Genomic DNA, 16,342 nt, shown 5'->3' on the forward strand with positions numbered 1-16,342 from the left:
GTCAACTGTGATGACGATTTAGATGATTTCATGACATGATCTGTAACATATGATGGACATCAGTTTTAGATTGTGATGTAAATTGTGACGGGACGCCTGTACCTTTAATTGCAATACTTATATGTTTGCTATGTTTGATTGTAATGATTATATTTATAATACAATACCACATAAGATACAATGAACGAAATATAAATAGAACGTTAAACAAAATACCACATAACATATTACATTGAAGGTTTCATTCGTTACAACCAAATTCGAGACAAAGACATAATATATTTAGTTTCGTACACACAAATACATTGCAAGCTGTTACATGCACAACTAGATGCGGCGAATTCTTGTAGGTGGAGCTGATCCATCTGTCGGATTCCCGGAAGGTCCAGCCTCGGCAGCAGCAGTGGGTACTAAAAGCTGTGGGCACTTCTTGTAAGTGTGACCGTCCGCTCCACACAAGTTGCAACTTTTTTTTTCCAGCCTCGGACTCGTCCATTCCGTTCCGGATCCGACGTGTCTGCCGTCAGCCTATGCCCCGCTTCGTAGCTGCATCAGGGATGAGAATTGGATGGGGATTTTTTTGAGTGAATGGGCCTAGAATGCCGATGCCGTATATCTCATGACACCAAGTCTGTGTTGCGGCTTCTTTTGTGAAATATTGAGAAACATAGGAAGCAGCATCTAACCCAGATACAGAACAAGCGGCGATGACATGGGAGCATGGCAAGTGATGCACATTTGGCTTCTGACATCGGCAGAACACCCTCCCGTCAATGGTTATCAAAACTTCTTGAATTACCCTTTGTCTGCGGACACCCTGTCCGGTCCTGTCCCTGCATGATACCTCAAATCTTTGCTCCTTTGTGCCCATCGATATGACTGAGTGAAATCGAGCCTTTTCAAATTTTTTCTCCATGTACTCATTGACCCTTCTGCAAAAATGCACTCCTGGATCATTAAGTAAGGGAGCGGCTGATGCGTATCGCTCCCGAAAATACCTTATACATCCATACATGATGAACTCAACAATTCCAACAAGAGGAAATCCACGAACACGACGCATTACCATATTGTAACATTCAGCATGGTTGGTCGTCTCGATCCCATAACGTCTCCCATCTGTGTCATACAGAAGCGACCACTTCTCTTTAGGCGCACCATCAAGTCACTGTGAAAATGGCTTAGCATGTCCAACTAATAAATCTGTAGAACGTCTCCTGCTGGATGATGAGGCCTGGCTCTTAAGCAATTCAGGGCTTATGTCATCAATTATACCCCACAAAGCATCAAACTTCCTCTGCTGATTCTGAGTGCACAATCGCTTGAACAAATTCATCAGATCCTTATTCTTGAACCGCTCATAAAAGTTAGCAGCCATATGCCTCACACACCACCTATTGACAACATCTGGCCATATAGGAGGTGAAAATTGACTACCTTCTTGGAGCTGCCTTATAGCTGCAAGTAGACCTGCATGCCTATCACTGATAAGGCAAACATTAGGCCTTCCAGCAATAACGTGAATCTTCAGACGTTCAAGAAACCAGTACCAGCTTTCTGTGTTCTCATTCTCAACAAAGGCAAAGGCGATGGGAACTATCTGCTTGTTGCAATCAATTCCGATTGCCGTCAATATTGTTCCCTTATATTTCCCTGTCAGGAAAGTGCCGTCAATACACAGAACAGGAAGGCAATAAATGAATGCCCTCACACATACTCCAATGTAGAAGAAAGCTCGCAGCAAAATACTTGGCCCCCCTGACAAGCTCGGTACACTGTATGTATCAAAAGCACTTCCAGGATTTCTGTGCACAATTGCTTCAAGCATACGAGGTAGGTTGTCATATGATACTTCATAAGTGCCAAACCTCATCTCAAATACTTTTTGTTTAGCCCGCCAAGCCTTTGCATAGCTGATCACATACTGGAAATTCTGTTCAATGTCCCTAATTATCAATGCAGGCTCATAATCCATTTTGTCAAGAATCACCCCATACATCTTCTTAGCCACGAAAGTTGATGTGATATTACGATGATGTCCCACAACACCTGTCAATCTACAAGTATGTGGTGTAACAATTGAACATTCCCAGTGTGTCTTGAACTTTCCCTTGTATGCATGCACTCGCCATGTACAGTCTCTATCTGCACATCTCACCTCGTATTCTTTGCTGCTAGATTTCAGTACTCTGAATTCCTTCCTCAGAGATACAGCCCAGAGCTTCACAGCATCCTTCACATCCTCAATGGTACGATACTTTGCCCCTTGTATGATCTTATTCACTCTGTATTCAAACTCCGGACATCTAATATCTTGTACCACTAGATTACCAAAACCCTCTTTACGCCATTCACCTAGCACTGGGAAGCGCTCATCGTCCTCATCGTCCGATGAGTCCCCACATTGCTCTATTATTTGTGCGTCCTAGTCTTCTTTCTCCATGTCCTCCACAATTCCAGGTATCCGCTCGCCTTCATCTGCTAAACCTTGTGGTTCTGGTTCTGGAGCTTGCATATTCTCTTCTTCTTTATCCTCTTTCATCTCTTCATTGCAGTCAGATGTTGTGTGTGTTGACCCTTCACCTAAATCACCGGTCTTCTGGTGAATCTGAATTACCATTGCGAGAGGCCACCCACTTTCAAGAGCTGCGTGCATGTAATGTTGCCATTTTTCCGTACTACTTATATGCATCAACTCCCAGAAATCCCCATTAGTTTCCCAGGAAGTCAAGGTATGAACCGTAAGCAAATGGGTCTTTGGATTCACATTGAACATCTTGTGAAGACATTTCTGTATGGACTCAAAACTCCTCTCTAGGGGTTTATTTAGACTGCACTGTCTTCTTTCCAATGCTGATAGATTTACTCCATAGGAATCATGAGTAATTCTATAGAAGTCACCGTAATGAACTTGAAATGCCACTTTGCTCGACATATCTGGCCATGCAAAGACTTCATTTTAATTAATCTAATATCTACAAATATACTATGGCTTCAATTATAATCACTAATCCGAACCCTAAGTGCTTACAATAATAAAAAATACTAATCATAAAATTAAATATACAAAAAATCTAGAATGACAAAGTTGACAAATATTGGTTACCTGCGGTTTGGATCCAAAATCCGGCAGGGCTTCGCCGGTGGAATTACCTCCCTCACCCCTCCTCTCTCCCTCTCCCCTCTCTGGATCTCGTGGGCAGAAAATGAGGGCGCAGAGGGAAGGGGCGGAGTTTTATATTTGGGGTGGGAGCCTGCCGCCCCCCTGCCGGGCGGCAGGCCCCCTGCCGCCCCACCAGTTGGTGGCAGGGGGCCTGCCGCCCGGCAGGGGGGCGGCAAGCTCCCGCCAAGGACCTCTACGCAAAAAAAAATTATTTACATATAGGGGCCTACCGCCCTGCAGGGGGGCGGTAGGCCCCCTGCCACCCCCTGCTGGGCGGTAGAGGTATAGTTCTGTAAAATCTAAAACTAAAAATATATTTCTGTAAATTTTTTAAAAAAAATACAAAAATAAAAAAGACGGCCCAAACTTGCCCACTTCCCGGCCCGCCGAATAAAGAGCGGCTAAGATCGAATCCGCACCGCGCCACACGCCACTAGCCCATTTTGTCTAGCCTCCATTTGGGCCCATGCCTGGAAGCCCCCCACACGGCAGCCTCACAGCGAAGCGTCCCGGTCAGGAGCTGGCTCCATCCGCCCGCCGCGGGTCGATTCGGCCGGGCCCCGCGCGAGCGCTCCTCCTCTCTATTTTATCGCAGCCCGCCTCGGGCCAGCCGCTCGCACCGCACCGCAGGCCGCAGCCAGCCACAGGCTCCCGTCGCATTCGCTCGCTCTCTCGCGTCGTCGCTCCCGCCCGGTGCTCCCGCCTCCGCCGATCCGCGCACGCAGATCGCCGAAGCCCGGCGGCGCAGGGGCAAAGGGGATCGAGCGAGGGAGGGAGCTCGCGCGGCGGCGGAGGAGGAAGGCGTTCGCCACCGTCTCGGTGAGTGCTCCTGCCTCTCCTTGGTGCTGTTACGAATTCCGCCCCGTCCCTCGCGGATCTGATCCCGCCGATCGTTTGGCCGGCGATCGCGGTGCCGTTTTTCCCGCTATGGCATGATTCAGCTTCGGCTGCACGCTAGCGTTGGCGAATATATGTCCCCTCGCGTGTCTCTGCTTTTTTTTTCCGCGAATCCGATTCGATCCCGCGCCTTGCTTTGGATCTCGTGACCTGGGATCCATTCTGCGGGATTTCTGTGGGATGTGCTTGTTTACGCGCGTCGGAATCGAAGCGAGTGTCTGTGGATGTGGATCTGTACGCGGTTGGCTGAAACCTGTTTGGTCTTGTGTTGTGGCAGAGGAAGAGATGGGGCTCTCGTTCGGGAAGCTGTTCAGCCGCCTCTTCGCCAAGAAGGAGATGAGGATCCTCATGGTCGGGCTTGATGCCGCCGGTAAGACCACCATCCTCTACAAGCTCAAGCTCGGCGAGATCGTCACTACCATCCCCACCATCGGTGAGCCCTTCTTCCACCATATGCTCTCCTTTGCACGGGAAGATGTAACTGTACAGCGCATTTAATTTCTGAACTGTAAACTCAAACATGGTGACATTTCACATTTCGGGCTTACATTTTCTGACAGTTTGAGAAAATTACCCAGTTTGCTGTAATCCGATTATAATGGTTTTAGCCATGTAAAACTCGAGCAAACTCAATCATGATTCCTGAACATTGTTCTATTTCATTCACTCATTTTCGTGTAAAAAAGGTTTTGTTACAATAGTAACTTGACAAACCTGAAGGCCTTCTGAAGGACACATCATATTTTTAGGAACATTCGATTGGTAATACTTGTTAAGACATACAGAACACGTGCTAGTATATCTGAAATTGGTAAAATATGAAATATATTTGCTACAACTTACAGGGTGGCTTATCTTTGAAATTTGCAGGATTCAACGTTGAAACTGTCGAGTACAAGAACATTAGCTTTACTGTTTGGGATGTTGGTGGCCAGGACAAGGTACTTAAATAGTTGAATGTGCTTATAATTGAGCTATATCTCAAATGGACTATCATAATCTGAACTCTTAGCAAATAGTTTCTGCTGTCAAGATCCATAGCATTATTATTTTCTAAAAAAAACTTTCAGTGGATTAGCTGTTTATTGATTCTTTGTGCCAAAAACTCAAAACAGATCAGGCCCCTGTGGAGGCACTACTTCCAGAACACGCAGGGTCTCATTTTTGTTGTGGACAGCAATGACAGGGAGCGTGTTGTTGAGGCTAGGGATGAGCTCCACAGGATGCTGAATGAGGTAACATGCTAGTGTTATTTTAGTAAAAAGTTCCACTTTGCAAATGTCCAGTCTATAAAAGATTTATTTATTTCAAAAAAAGAAGTTTTGGTTTCAAGAATATTGCAATAATGAATTTGGATATTAAAATTGGCTTGCCAAACAAAGTTTCTTAGAGCCCTCTGAGCAAGCTTATGATGCATGCTTTTTTTCTGCTGCTGAATTCATAGATTTTTGTTTCCTTCAAAGTGCTTATTGGGTAGAACTTTTCTGCTCCTTTATCCAATCTAATTGACCTAATTCCTAATGATTTAGATATCTTTCTATGTTGTAGGATGAGCTGCGTGATGCTGTGCTGCTTGTGTTTGCAAACAAACAAGATCTTCCTAATGCTATGAATGCTGCTGAAATTACTGACAAGCTTGGCCTGCATTCCCTGCGCCAGCGGCACTGGTAAGAAACTTTATTTTCATCTTCACATAGCATGGTTGAAGTTGCCCTGACATTCTGAAATTTGTTGGAGTCTGTATTGGACATGTTTTGTAAGTATAAAGTACATCGTATATTTGAAGTGTTTTTGTTTCAATTATCATTTCTATAGGATGTGAAGATATATGAATATTATCCAATCTTTTCATTGGGACCCACCAATGTTGCATTAATTCACACCACTTGAGATACTGTGATTGGGCTGAATCTTTATCTACATTGCAGTGCTGTATTTGACAGTCCTCAAATAATTGTCAATGTCACTGTTGCCTTTCTGGAATCTAAAGATATATCTGTGCAAATATTAATAAAACTATCCCCTGGAATGCAGGTACATCCAGAGCACTTGTGCTACATCTGGTGAAGGGTTGTACGAGGGGCTTGATTGGCTTTCCAACAACATCGCCAACAAGGTAAGATAGCTGTATGCTAATGACTTGTTTGTGCTTTGCCTGAATACTCCGATGAGATGTTGGGCTTGTTCTGATTATATGTTCAAAGCTGAAATAGGCATGCATAGTAGCTCTGTTATAGTAGTCAGGATTTTAGTGCTTCTGTAAGTGAGATTGGAACACGGTGATAATAGATTGATTAATATATAGGCAAGGGCTCCTAGGGTTTGGCTTATAGAAACCGAATTAACGCTGGAGATCCTCGCCTATCTAACCATCAACCAGGCTTGTAAAAGGACTCAAAAGTCCTGGTGCAGCAAGACACCCATGGACCAAAGGGGCCAGCTGCCTGTCTTAACAGTTTTGTTAGGCATAGAACAAAGTTGAACTATCTTGGACAGACATTTTCCTCTGTTATACACTACCTGTACACCATACTAGCATTTCTGCATAGCATCGAATTCCTTGTACATGACCGGCTATAGCTGTCAGTGACTTGACTTCAAAAAATTGTTGCTGGAAACTGACAGTATTTTCTTTCCATCTGTTTGCCCAGGCTTGAAGCTTTTCGGCAGGGCTCCCAGGAAGAGGAAGATGTCTGAACTTATTGCTGCCTTATTACATATTATAATTATACAATCTACAATAGATAGTGTGGGTGTTTGTGAAGAAAAAGAAACTAGCTCTCTTTTGAGGGGCTAGTGCCAGATTCGTATGTTTTTGTTTTTGGCTCGGTATTATCACCTGTCCAGTTTCACAGAACTGACTCTGTCAATCATGTGTACTTATATTCGGAGATGTGTGGTAAATTAAATTTACATACTTTGCCATAGATCTTTGCCGATACATTGCTATGCCAGATGTGGATTGCTAGATTTTTTGTTGGATCACATATCCGAGATGCTTTGTACAAGTGTACATTAACTTTTGCCCCTCACTGTTGCATCTTGGTGGGTATGTACCGCAAACATCCTGTTCTTTTGAGATGCTTCCTGTTCTTTTTGGAGATGGCAATCAACACGCCTGCCTTACATAGTTACATTCTGTTCTGCCAATTCAGCGCTGTGCCTGGTATGAATTGCTAAATGTTTCTGAGATCAAAAGGCAACACTACCAGTCTACCACGTAGTGATTGGATCCTGCCGAATGCGTGGCTTACATTATGTAACATGGAAGGAAGCACTTACGCAATCCTCGTGTATTCTAATGAATCTAATCCCAAAGGAGAGAGAGAGAGAGAGAGAGGAGAGAGAGAGAGAGAGAGAGAGAGAGAGAGAGAGAGAGAGAGAGTACATCGCACTCAAATTCTCTTTCATTCAACAAAATACATGAATGTGTTACATCACGTCTTTAGGTGTGTTACATGATACACAATGGTGGGATATTCAGCCAATACTTTGATCAAACGTTTTCAAAAGGTTGCAGCAATATGCTCCAGCTGATCAGACCAGTGTCACTGAGACGCCATGGCAACAGAGATCCAAGCGTGGTACAGTCCATGTGTTTTTTGCCTGAAAAACACACAAATCAATACAGGCATAATCTCTCAAAAGGAACCTGCAGGGAGGCAAGGTGTGATCCTACTCACGTATAAATACTTTGGGCATCAATCTCATTAAACAAATTGACAAAGAAGCGGAATCCATCTGGACTGACATCCCTGCACAACAAGCCTGAGAGAAACAGTGGTAGTTAAGTTTCATTTCTGAATCAAACACATAACTTGCAAAATTGAAAATACTTCAAAGGTACTCCCCTCCCTCCCAAATTATTAATCGTTTTGGCTTTTCTAGATACATTGATGTTACTATACACCTAGACATGTTATATATCTAGATGCATTGCAAAAATTATGCACCTAGAAAAGCTAAAACGACTAATAATTTAGGATAGAGTAAGTATAGGCCATATCATACCTTTATTTTCTGCATTTAGAAGATGCTCCTTTGCTAAAGCTGGTGCAATTCCCAGAGTAAAAGCAGCATCACTTGGGCTAATCCCTTTCTGAAGAGCATCTGGCTTTTGAGCAAGTGACGAGATTCTTGCAAATACCTATGTTTGTTGAGGAAAAAGATCAGCGCCTACTAGTGCCTAGTGCTAAAAACAATGCTAGTGGTAGTACAAATGTAGACAGGTGCAGAAAATAGTGGTGGCGGTTAACGATAACCCACTAACAGAGTCAATTCTGATTATCTGCAATGTGCGGTTTAGTGGCCATTCAGTATGCATTAATACTTATTGTTGCAATGGTTTACCTCTTCATCACTATGCGTCTTGGTCTGGATCACCTTCACTCCACTGTCAAATTTCCTGAGCATGACTGGGCTGCTCATTACAAATCAACATCTATAAGCAAAACATCAAAACCGTGATCAATGGCTGGTGATGAGCCAGCTGGAAAGTTACTAAACTAACTACTCTTTGTTATTCCCATCATGTTTAGATTCTGTTCAGAAAACTAGAGATTTTTGGTAGTTTAGTAATCATCAAAAGCACCATATACATACACATCAACTTTCTCCCAGAGCGAACACGCTTGCAAAAGATCCTCTGGTGAGATTAACTCTACAAAAAAATAAACAAAACTGATTTCAGAACACGGGTACCAAGGGAATTCTATTTAGATATTAGTAATAGAAAAAACAAAGACCTGTTCCCCTGGCACGATTGAAGAGACAATAGACATCGACTAGTGCCATCATACCCCCTGCTTTCTCAAGCGGTATTCTTACAAAGTCCGCCAGCTGGCAATGAACGGACAAAATAATCATTAATAAATAACAAATCTAACTCATAGTATAGCGCAGCTTAAGGAGAAGAGGAGAATGTGCAACCACGTCTCCCAGATTAGAAGGAAACTCTGAAGGCATGGACAATTTTTTTATCCCTACCTTCCTGGCAATTGAATATACAAGACTGTGAATCTTACAGTTTCTTGATTATTGATGTGATAATAAATGATAATATCCTAGAGATTCTCATGTAATGTACCCTTTTCCCATTGATGAAGATAAAGCCATAGCTCTTGGCTAAATTCGGTAAAATGGCCTAGGCATATAGCTGACACATGGTAAAATGGCCTAGGCATATAGAAGTTAAGGTTCCTAGCGAATGGAGGAAGACATGATTATCAAGCAGTTTATACTGTAATATAATGCTGTGCATAAGCCATATGGCGATGAAGTCCTAAACTGAATATTTGGTCCAACCTACATCAACTTACAAAACTCATGCACTACGAAAGCCAATTGGCAGTCCAAATAAAGCTAACGATCAGTAATAACTTAATTCTTACATGAAGAAAATTGGAACCGCATAAACAAGCAAGTGCAAGCTACCTGTAGTGACAGCTGCTGATGATACAAAGCACCAGCAGTTTCTTTCGTCACAGGAGACACAATGCCAACACTCAATAGCAAATCCTGCATGTCTTGCTTAGAACCCATCTCTTCGTCATTGGAATTTGATTCAGCTGATGAGTTTGTTAATAGCTTTAGCCTCATTTTCTCTGCTAGCTGCATCATTTCCTTAGCTTTGCTCTGGACCAGGGAAAATAATAATTGAGTTCAGATTAGACCATGGTAATCGATCTGAGATGATAGCTATGCAATTCGAACCATGAGGGCGTTGAGATCCTGGAAGGCATCCTGCAAGTTCTGCCCAGCGCTCTCCCACGACTCCTGCTCCATTCGCAATATCCCCGAGACCCCAACAACGGGCATCCGGATCGCGATGTCCTCCGCCGGCGCGGCCCCCTCCGCCACCGGGGCGCCGCTCGCCGGAGCAGCCGCGGGTGTCATCTCCCAGGCCCTCGCGCGGATGGCCTCGAGCAGCCTCCCGAAGAAGACATCCACGTCAGCCTTGCAGGTCACTACGATGGCGACGACCTCCGATCGCGCGGGCGGCATGGAGATCTGGAGGCGGATGCGGTGGTGCTGCGACGAGGAAGACGAGGACGAGGAGAAGAGGGAGCGGAGGGGGTTGTGGTTGTGCCTGCGGTGCGGAGGGTAGGCGTGGACGACGGTGGCGAGCGGGAGCCCACGCGCGGAGCGGGAGGGCTCGTGGAGGAAGATGAGGCGGTGGGAGGTGAGCGCGAGGAGGCAGCCGCGGAGGGGCGCGAGGCGCGGGTTCTCCTCGGGCTCGAGGTCGACGAGCGGGAGTAGGTTCCGCTCCACCTCGCCGGCGGACAGCACCGGGCGGCCGGAGGCCGTCACGGACGCTGACGGCAGCCAGTCGGCTGCGGCGGCGGACATGGCGACGGTGATCTGGTGCGGCACTGCAGTGGGTTTGGGCCGGGCCAATCATCAAACTTTGAGGAAGAATAACCAGGACAGAGCAATTTGTTTGTTTTTTTTCCCCGCCGCAGTTCCTTCTATGTCAGTGAAACTTTTGTGGAAGATATTCGAGTTCCTCACTTTGGGTTTGTTTTGAAATTGGAGTTTTGTGCTTAGTTTATCTTCTCTAAGGACATCAACAGTGATTTTACCTGATTAGAAATTTTAGAGAAAAGCATTCGGACGCTCTCACTTTTGCATTCTTTTTCGGAAGACGCTCTCACTTTTGCATTCGTTTGAACTTTGAAGATACGCTTTGCGCCTTTGTAAGAACAGTGAGATAGCAATTTTGGGCGTGTTTAGTTCGCGAAATTTTTTGGGTTTGGCTACTATATCACTTTCGTTTTTATTTGGTAATTAGTATCCAATCATGAACTAATTAGACTCAAAAGATTCTTCTCATCATTTCCAGCTAAACTGTGCAATTAGTTATTTTTTAAAAACTACATTTAATACTCCATGCATGTGTCTAAAAATTCAATGTGACGGGGAATCTTGAAAGTTTTTGGGAACTAAACAGGGCCTTTATCATTGGGTTTCTCGGTCTTCTGGCCCTCGCAATCATTTAGTATGGAACTATGGATGTTGACAATTGATGATAAGGAAGAGGATGCCAAACTAGTGAATTAGGGACTTTTATGCTGGGGCTGTGGAAAAGGTAGTTCAAATCGTATTTGTGAGTCATGGTCGCGCACAACAAAAGAGGCCAGAGGAGATGTAGAAGGAGACATTGCCAAAATTGCACTCAAGAACCATTTGAAAAAGAAGTATATGCTCGGGATGGAGCTATAAAACGTAGGTAAAGAATTAAGTACTGAGATGTGCTAAATTGAAATGAAAATAGTTGGCACAAAAAGTACAAACCAGGTGCTCACAAACACGGACATTACCGCCGCTATAAATATCTAAAGGACATCCGGCTGATAGATCTTAAAATTGTTTTTTCATAAAATAGATCTTAAGATTGGTGAAATCATGATAAGCTAATGCCTTGCTATCAGTCCATATCACTTACCATTAAATAAATAAATAACCATATTATAACTTTATAAGACACATAAGAAACCTAAACCTTGAGTTCGATTCTTAGTGGGAAGGGTGCAATCACGGTGGCTTATAAACTATTCAAGTTATACTTGGTTTTCGCACCAAATTTGATTAAATGCAGACATTATTACCCTATGAACAATAGATGCGATATCAGATTTCATTTTAACAATAGAGAGCTAGGATTTAAATAGTTGTGTCTGGCGACATTAGGACGATGACCGTGTTTATCTATATCTTTACGAGGAGTATGGATGCATTGAGCTCTGATCAAATTACAAGAGCAAAATCTCTTTCTACTCCGACTGAAGCGCTAACCTGTCATGTGTCGTTTCATGTACAATTTTTTCCATCTCTCTCTAGTCTCTAGGCCTATGTAAACCTCTTTCTTTATTAACGCAATCTGGTAAGTCCCCTGCTTCTTTATTAACGCAAATCTGGTAAAACTCCTGCCAGAGTGCCAGTTTTTATTTTACTTAAATAAAATATGGTTCTTCTTCCGAAGGCTGCCATAGTATGTTGAGAAATGATAAATCACCGCAGTGAACTACACGAGTCATTGCTGAGCGTGCGATCCTGCATCGTCTAGCTCATTCTCTTCACGGATCTGGATCTCCTTGTTCCTGAGGAATTCGGAGTACCAGCGAGCAGAGAGCCTAGCTTGCCTTGGAAGCACCTGGTCCTTGAAGTCGACGCGGTACAGGCCGTACTGCGACTTGAATCCTGTAAGGTACTCGAAGACGTCCATGAAGCACCACGCGAAGTAGCCTTTCACATTGGCTCCGTTCCTGCAGAGGGAGGTAGGTTAAGGATAAATCTATGATCTATCGGAACAATACTTCTTCCTGAAAAGAAGGTTCTGTCTGAACAATTCATGAAATCTGTCGACGGACTGATATGATATTTCTGAGTTTTGTGAGTTGTGGCTGTGCCTTTTTATCATCCTCAGAAAGCTGCTAAATCGAGTTAAAATTTAGGTACCATCTAAGGACCATAAAATCCTCTTACTGATTTGACATTTCACACCTTAGTGCAGTCAATGTGCTCCTTATGTGGTTCTTCATGTAATCGACCCTGTCAGTATCATGGAGACTACCATTTTTGGTCGCATAGCCTGAAGAAAGAAAGGAGAGAGGGAAGAAGATATAAATAAATGCACTCGATGGACAAGATCCGACCAAACCTTTCAAAATTTTAACTGTCAATAACTTTTTAAATTACCAGGAAACATATAAAGCATATGGAAGATTTGCCTTAAACAATACCTAGATAATCTCATAAATTTGTTATATTGATGATCAAAGTAGCACATGAAGATGTGAAAAGTAAAATCCATTATGTATTTTTGACCTGTTCGAGAAAAAAAAACAAGTATTTTGACCAGATGAAGTATATGTTCTAGAAAATATGGCATATACGGGATGCATTGATGTCTGGATAGTGTTTTTCTATTTTCGGGAACAGATATCTGCATAATGGTTCAAAGGCATTTCTTAGAATATCTGAGCCAAAATTTTCGAGACCTAAAGCAGGGAAATAGACATGCCTGTCTCTTGGATATAAACGGGAAGATTCCCGTAGGCTTTATTCAGGTACTCCACCAAAAGTTGCAATCCTTTGGGATCAGCCGGAATGGATGTTGGGGCGTGCTGCAATAAAATAAAAAGGCTGTATCTGTCACAGCTTTGAAAAAGTTCCAAATATTAATCATTTCAAATAAGAGGATCTTTCAATGGATTTTTTATCTAATCTCTCGCATTATAAACCTAACTGCACAACATAATGTCTGAAACAGGTGAAGTCATCAGTGTCTCTGAATAATTGTCGACAAGAAATTTTACCTGACCAATGGGTGGATCTGTTCTTGAACCTGCTCCAGAGAATTGTTTTGTTAGATGTACCATTTGGCTCGACAATTTTGTAGCATTGCAAATAAGTTCCAAACATATCAATAAATGATAAAAAAACCCAGGGATATAACAGAATTATGAGCAGTAAATGATAATCATGTATTAACCAACGAATTGTTTTACCTCTATACTCAGCAGAGATGTCCAGTGCGAAGTCGCGGATGCCTTTTTCTAACGGGCGGTCGTTCACATAGAAAGAATAATAGTGATTTATTCCAATGAAGTCTAGAGTACCCCTGATGGCTTCAGATTGTACTTTTGTGAACGATGGAAGGCGAGAACCAACATTCTTCTTCACTGCCTGTGGATAATCTCCAAACACCAAGGGTTCTACTATCCTACAATCCATACATCTTATTTCCCATTAGCTCTGTAAGTGTTTCACATTTCTGATGCAACAGGAGTCGAAAAGATACCAGCCAAAATAGAAGTCCCGAAATCTTTGAGTTGCTTCTAAATCGGCAGTGGAGTTTGTTAATGGGTATGGCCACATTGTGTATATATTTATGCCAACAACTCCTTTTTGCACAGCCTACAAGCCAAAATAATTTTATAGGTGCCTAGAAACTCAATCTGATAATAGAATTGGAGAAACCAAAGGGAATGGTATTGGTGTAGTTAGAAGAAAAACTAACGCCTTGGCTCATGAGCAAAATGTGACATCTCTTTATAAGGATCAATCTCGGATGTCAACAAATTGCTAATGCTATAACACTAGTGCTGTTTTCAGGCACAAGATTACTCACTTGATATTTTGCTCTGTACAGTCTGGTAGCTGATGCATGTGCCAATAACATGTTATGAGCTGCTATATATGGTTCCACACTTGAGTTCCCCACTGTACATTTTGTTACTCCGAATGGATCAGAACATCGCGCAGGTGGGATTTGTCCAATATCATACGACCCGACTGCAGCGACATTGACTTCATCCAGAGTAGTCCAGTACGAAACCCTATCACCGAACTCCTTGAAGCACACATCTGCATATGCTGTGAAATCCTCCCTGCATTATGCAGTGCCATTGGCAATCAGAAGTTCATTCTTGGAAAGTATCTGTAACAGCTAAAGTCACCGGATCCTACACAATTCTGGGGTTTAACCATCCACCATACTCGTCTTCCAAAACCTGAGGGAGATCCAGCTGGTACATCATAACGTGGACTTGAACACCTGAAGAACCAAATAATTATCACTATTGCTAATGCTCACATTATTGATTTACTGTCATGAAATATGTTTATGTTTTACCAGAATAAAACTATTTGAAGATTATCTGCAATTGACCTACCATGTCTCACTAGTTCATCTATAAGATTGTTGTAGTACTCTAACCCTTTTGGATTGACAGTTCCCCTTCCTTCTGTATATTTCAATTCAAGAAAGTTTAAATAAACATCCTGAATTGCTTAGAACAACAGTAATTTTTTAATACAAAAAACGGTTTACTTGGTATAAGCCTGGACCAGGAGATGGAGAATCTATAAGCCTCCAGGTTAGTGTCAGTTACGAGCTTGACATCATCCTGAAACATCAGGTGGTCAGGTAAGGAAAATGACAAATCAAGCATTTCCGTTTCAGAATTAATGCTGAAAAATTGACCCTCCAAATTTCAGTAGTAATATTGCTTAAAACAATGAATTATATTTTTAGGAATAAGGATAATAATTTTCTATATTTAGAGTTTAAATGTTCTTAAACATGTATTTAGAGAACGGCACAAGGTTAGTGTGTTAGGCAAACTAAAAAATCCCCAGCTCTATCAACCAAAAAAAAATTGCCCCGCAGTTAAGAAAAGTTCAGAGAGATCGTGCTCTACATGTCTATAGGCTAGGGAAGGATCCAGAGTAGATAATTGTTTAGGATTTGACGGCAGCAAACAAGGGAGGTTTAGCCAATTTTTCACCTTGTACTTGTGATACCCGTCGGTGGCTATATCGCCATTGCTTTTGTCCGGCATTCTCCCTGTTACAGAGATGAAAACATGATCCGTAATACGTCATCAAGCTGCACGGTTAGCTTAAATCAATAAAATTGACATGAATCATTGACATTAATGTCCAGTTTTAATTTCTTCATTTGCAGAAAATTAAGCGGACCTGCGTGAGTGAAGGTATCCCAGATGCTTGGGCTCCTGCCATCCTCTGCAACAGCACCCTCATACTGCAGTAGCCAGTAGAGATCATCAAAAAAAGAGTAAAGGATAGGTGCCAAGATGATCCATGAGTCGCGGATACACCAACTTAATCGGCTTCGAGTGGAGCACGAAAGAAAACCCCTTGAGTCTTAGTTTCAAAAAAAAAAACTTGAGTTCCATGCACGGAAGCATTGATCAATGATCGGAGCATCCGTTACCTGATAAGCAGAGGTAGCGGATCCGAAGACGAAATCCTCGGGGAAGTCCCCCCTCGTGAAGCCAAGAACGGGAGCCGCGCCCTGGGCGGAGAGGAACAGCAGGAGGGAGACGGCGGCGACGGCGGCAGCCATGTCTATCCTTATGGCGCTCAGGGAGAGTATTGGAGGTGCCGGGCTGCCGGCACTCGTCGGCAGGCTTCGCTTGTTGTTGGCACGCGCGCTTCGGCGCTTGTGTGGTATGCGGCGCCCTGCTGCCCCCCACCAGATAGATAGTGCAATCAGTGCGACTCGTGTCACTGTCACACGCAGCAAGCAGTTAGCCACTAGACTTCCGCATGCCACGTCGATGTCAGTCGCAAATCGTAGAGACGACTCGCGTGGCTTATTCGGAGCTATGATCAATCAGGGTATCAGTTGTTAGCAGTCGAATCCATGGAATAGATAGGGGAAGATTTTGCAAAGAAAACAAAGAAAAGGAGAAAGGTACACTGAACCTGATCTTCTCCTGTGAGCTCCACGTTTTAGCGGTTTACTAGTATTTA

At 43.1% G+C, this 16,342-nt stretch overlaps 3 protein-coding genes across 5 annotated transcripts; 1 reads left to right on the top strand and 2 right to left on the bottom strand.

The window, feature by feature from the left end:
* Positions 1 to 3,748: 3,748 nt before the first annotated feature.
* LOC120675840 (ADP-ribosylation factor 1) lies at positions 3,749 to 7,073 on the top strand. Its single transcript, XM_039957051.1, has 7 exons — positions 3,749 to 3,982; positions 4,338 to 4,493; positions 4,931 to 5,001; positions 5,176 to 5,295; positions 5,609 to 5,727; positions 6,095 to 6,176; positions 6,712 to 7,073. Exons 2-7 carry the CDS (start codon positions 4,346 to 4,348, stop codon positions 6,715 to 6,717), a joined length of 546 nt encoding a protein of 181 aa, XP_039812985.1. The 5' UTR covers positions 3,749 to 3,982; positions 4,338 to 4,345; the 3' UTR covers positions 6,718 to 7,073.
* Positions 7,074 to 7,465: 392 nt separating this feature from the next.
* LOC120675839 (vacuolar protein sorting-associated protein 36-like) lies at positions 7,466 to 10,470 on the bottom strand. Its single transcript, XM_039957050.1, has 8 exons — positions 9,773 to 10,470; positions 9,494 to 9,694; positions 8,806 to 8,899; positions 8,663 to 8,720; positions 8,411 to 8,480; positions 8,072 to 8,207; positions 7,744 to 7,828; positions 7,466 to 7,666 (listed from the first exon to the last, which is right to left on the bottom strand). Exons 1-8 carry the CDS (start codon positions 10,406 to 10,408, stop codon positions 7,609 to 7,611), a joined length of 1,338 nt encoding a protein of 445 aa, XP_039812984.1. The 5' UTR covers positions 10,409 to 10,470; the 3' UTR covers positions 7,466 to 7,608.
* A 1,321-nt stretch (positions 10,471 to 11,791) lies between these two features.
* LOC120675838 (beta-glucosidase 5-like) lies at positions 11,792 to 16,066 on the bottom strand. 3 transcript variants are annotated; one of them, XM_039957047.1, is made up of 13 exons: positions 15,801 to 16,066; positions 15,545 to 15,608; positions 15,352 to 15,410; positions 14,895 to 14,970; positions 14,737 to 14,808; positions 14,531 to 14,618; positions 14,193 to 14,451; positions 13,863 to 13,978; positions 13,570 to 13,784; positions 13,378 to 13,406; positions 13,083 to 13,185; positions 12,545 to 12,650; positions 11,792 to 12,324 (listed from the first exon to the last, which is right to left on the bottom strand). In XM_039957047.1, the coding sequence occupies exons 1-13, from the start codon at positions 15,930 to 15,932 to the stop codon at positions 12,093 to 12,095; spliced, it is 1,551 nt and encodes a 516-aa protein (XP_039812981.1). In that variant the 5' UTR covers positions 15,933 to 16,066; the 3' UTR covers positions 11,792 to 12,092. The 3 variants fall into 3 exon arrangements, with proteins under 3 accessions (XP_039812981.1, XP_039812982.1, XP_039812983.1); XM_039957048.1 differs by having other exon boundaries at positions 12,563 to 12,650; positions 15,801 to 16,065; XM_039957049.1 differs by having other exon boundaries at positions 15,352 to 15,452; positions 15,801 to 16,041.
* Positions 16,067 to 16,342: the final 276 nt, after the last annotated feature.

Source organism: Panicum virgatum, chromosome 5N (genome assembly GCF_016808335.1).
Source record: "Panicum virgatum strain AP13 chromosome 5N, P.virgatum_v5, whole genome shotgun sequence".
In the NCBI taxonomy this organism is placed as follows: Eukaryota; Viridiplantae; Streptophyta; class Magnoliopsida; order Poales; family Poaceae; genus Panicum; species Panicum virgatum.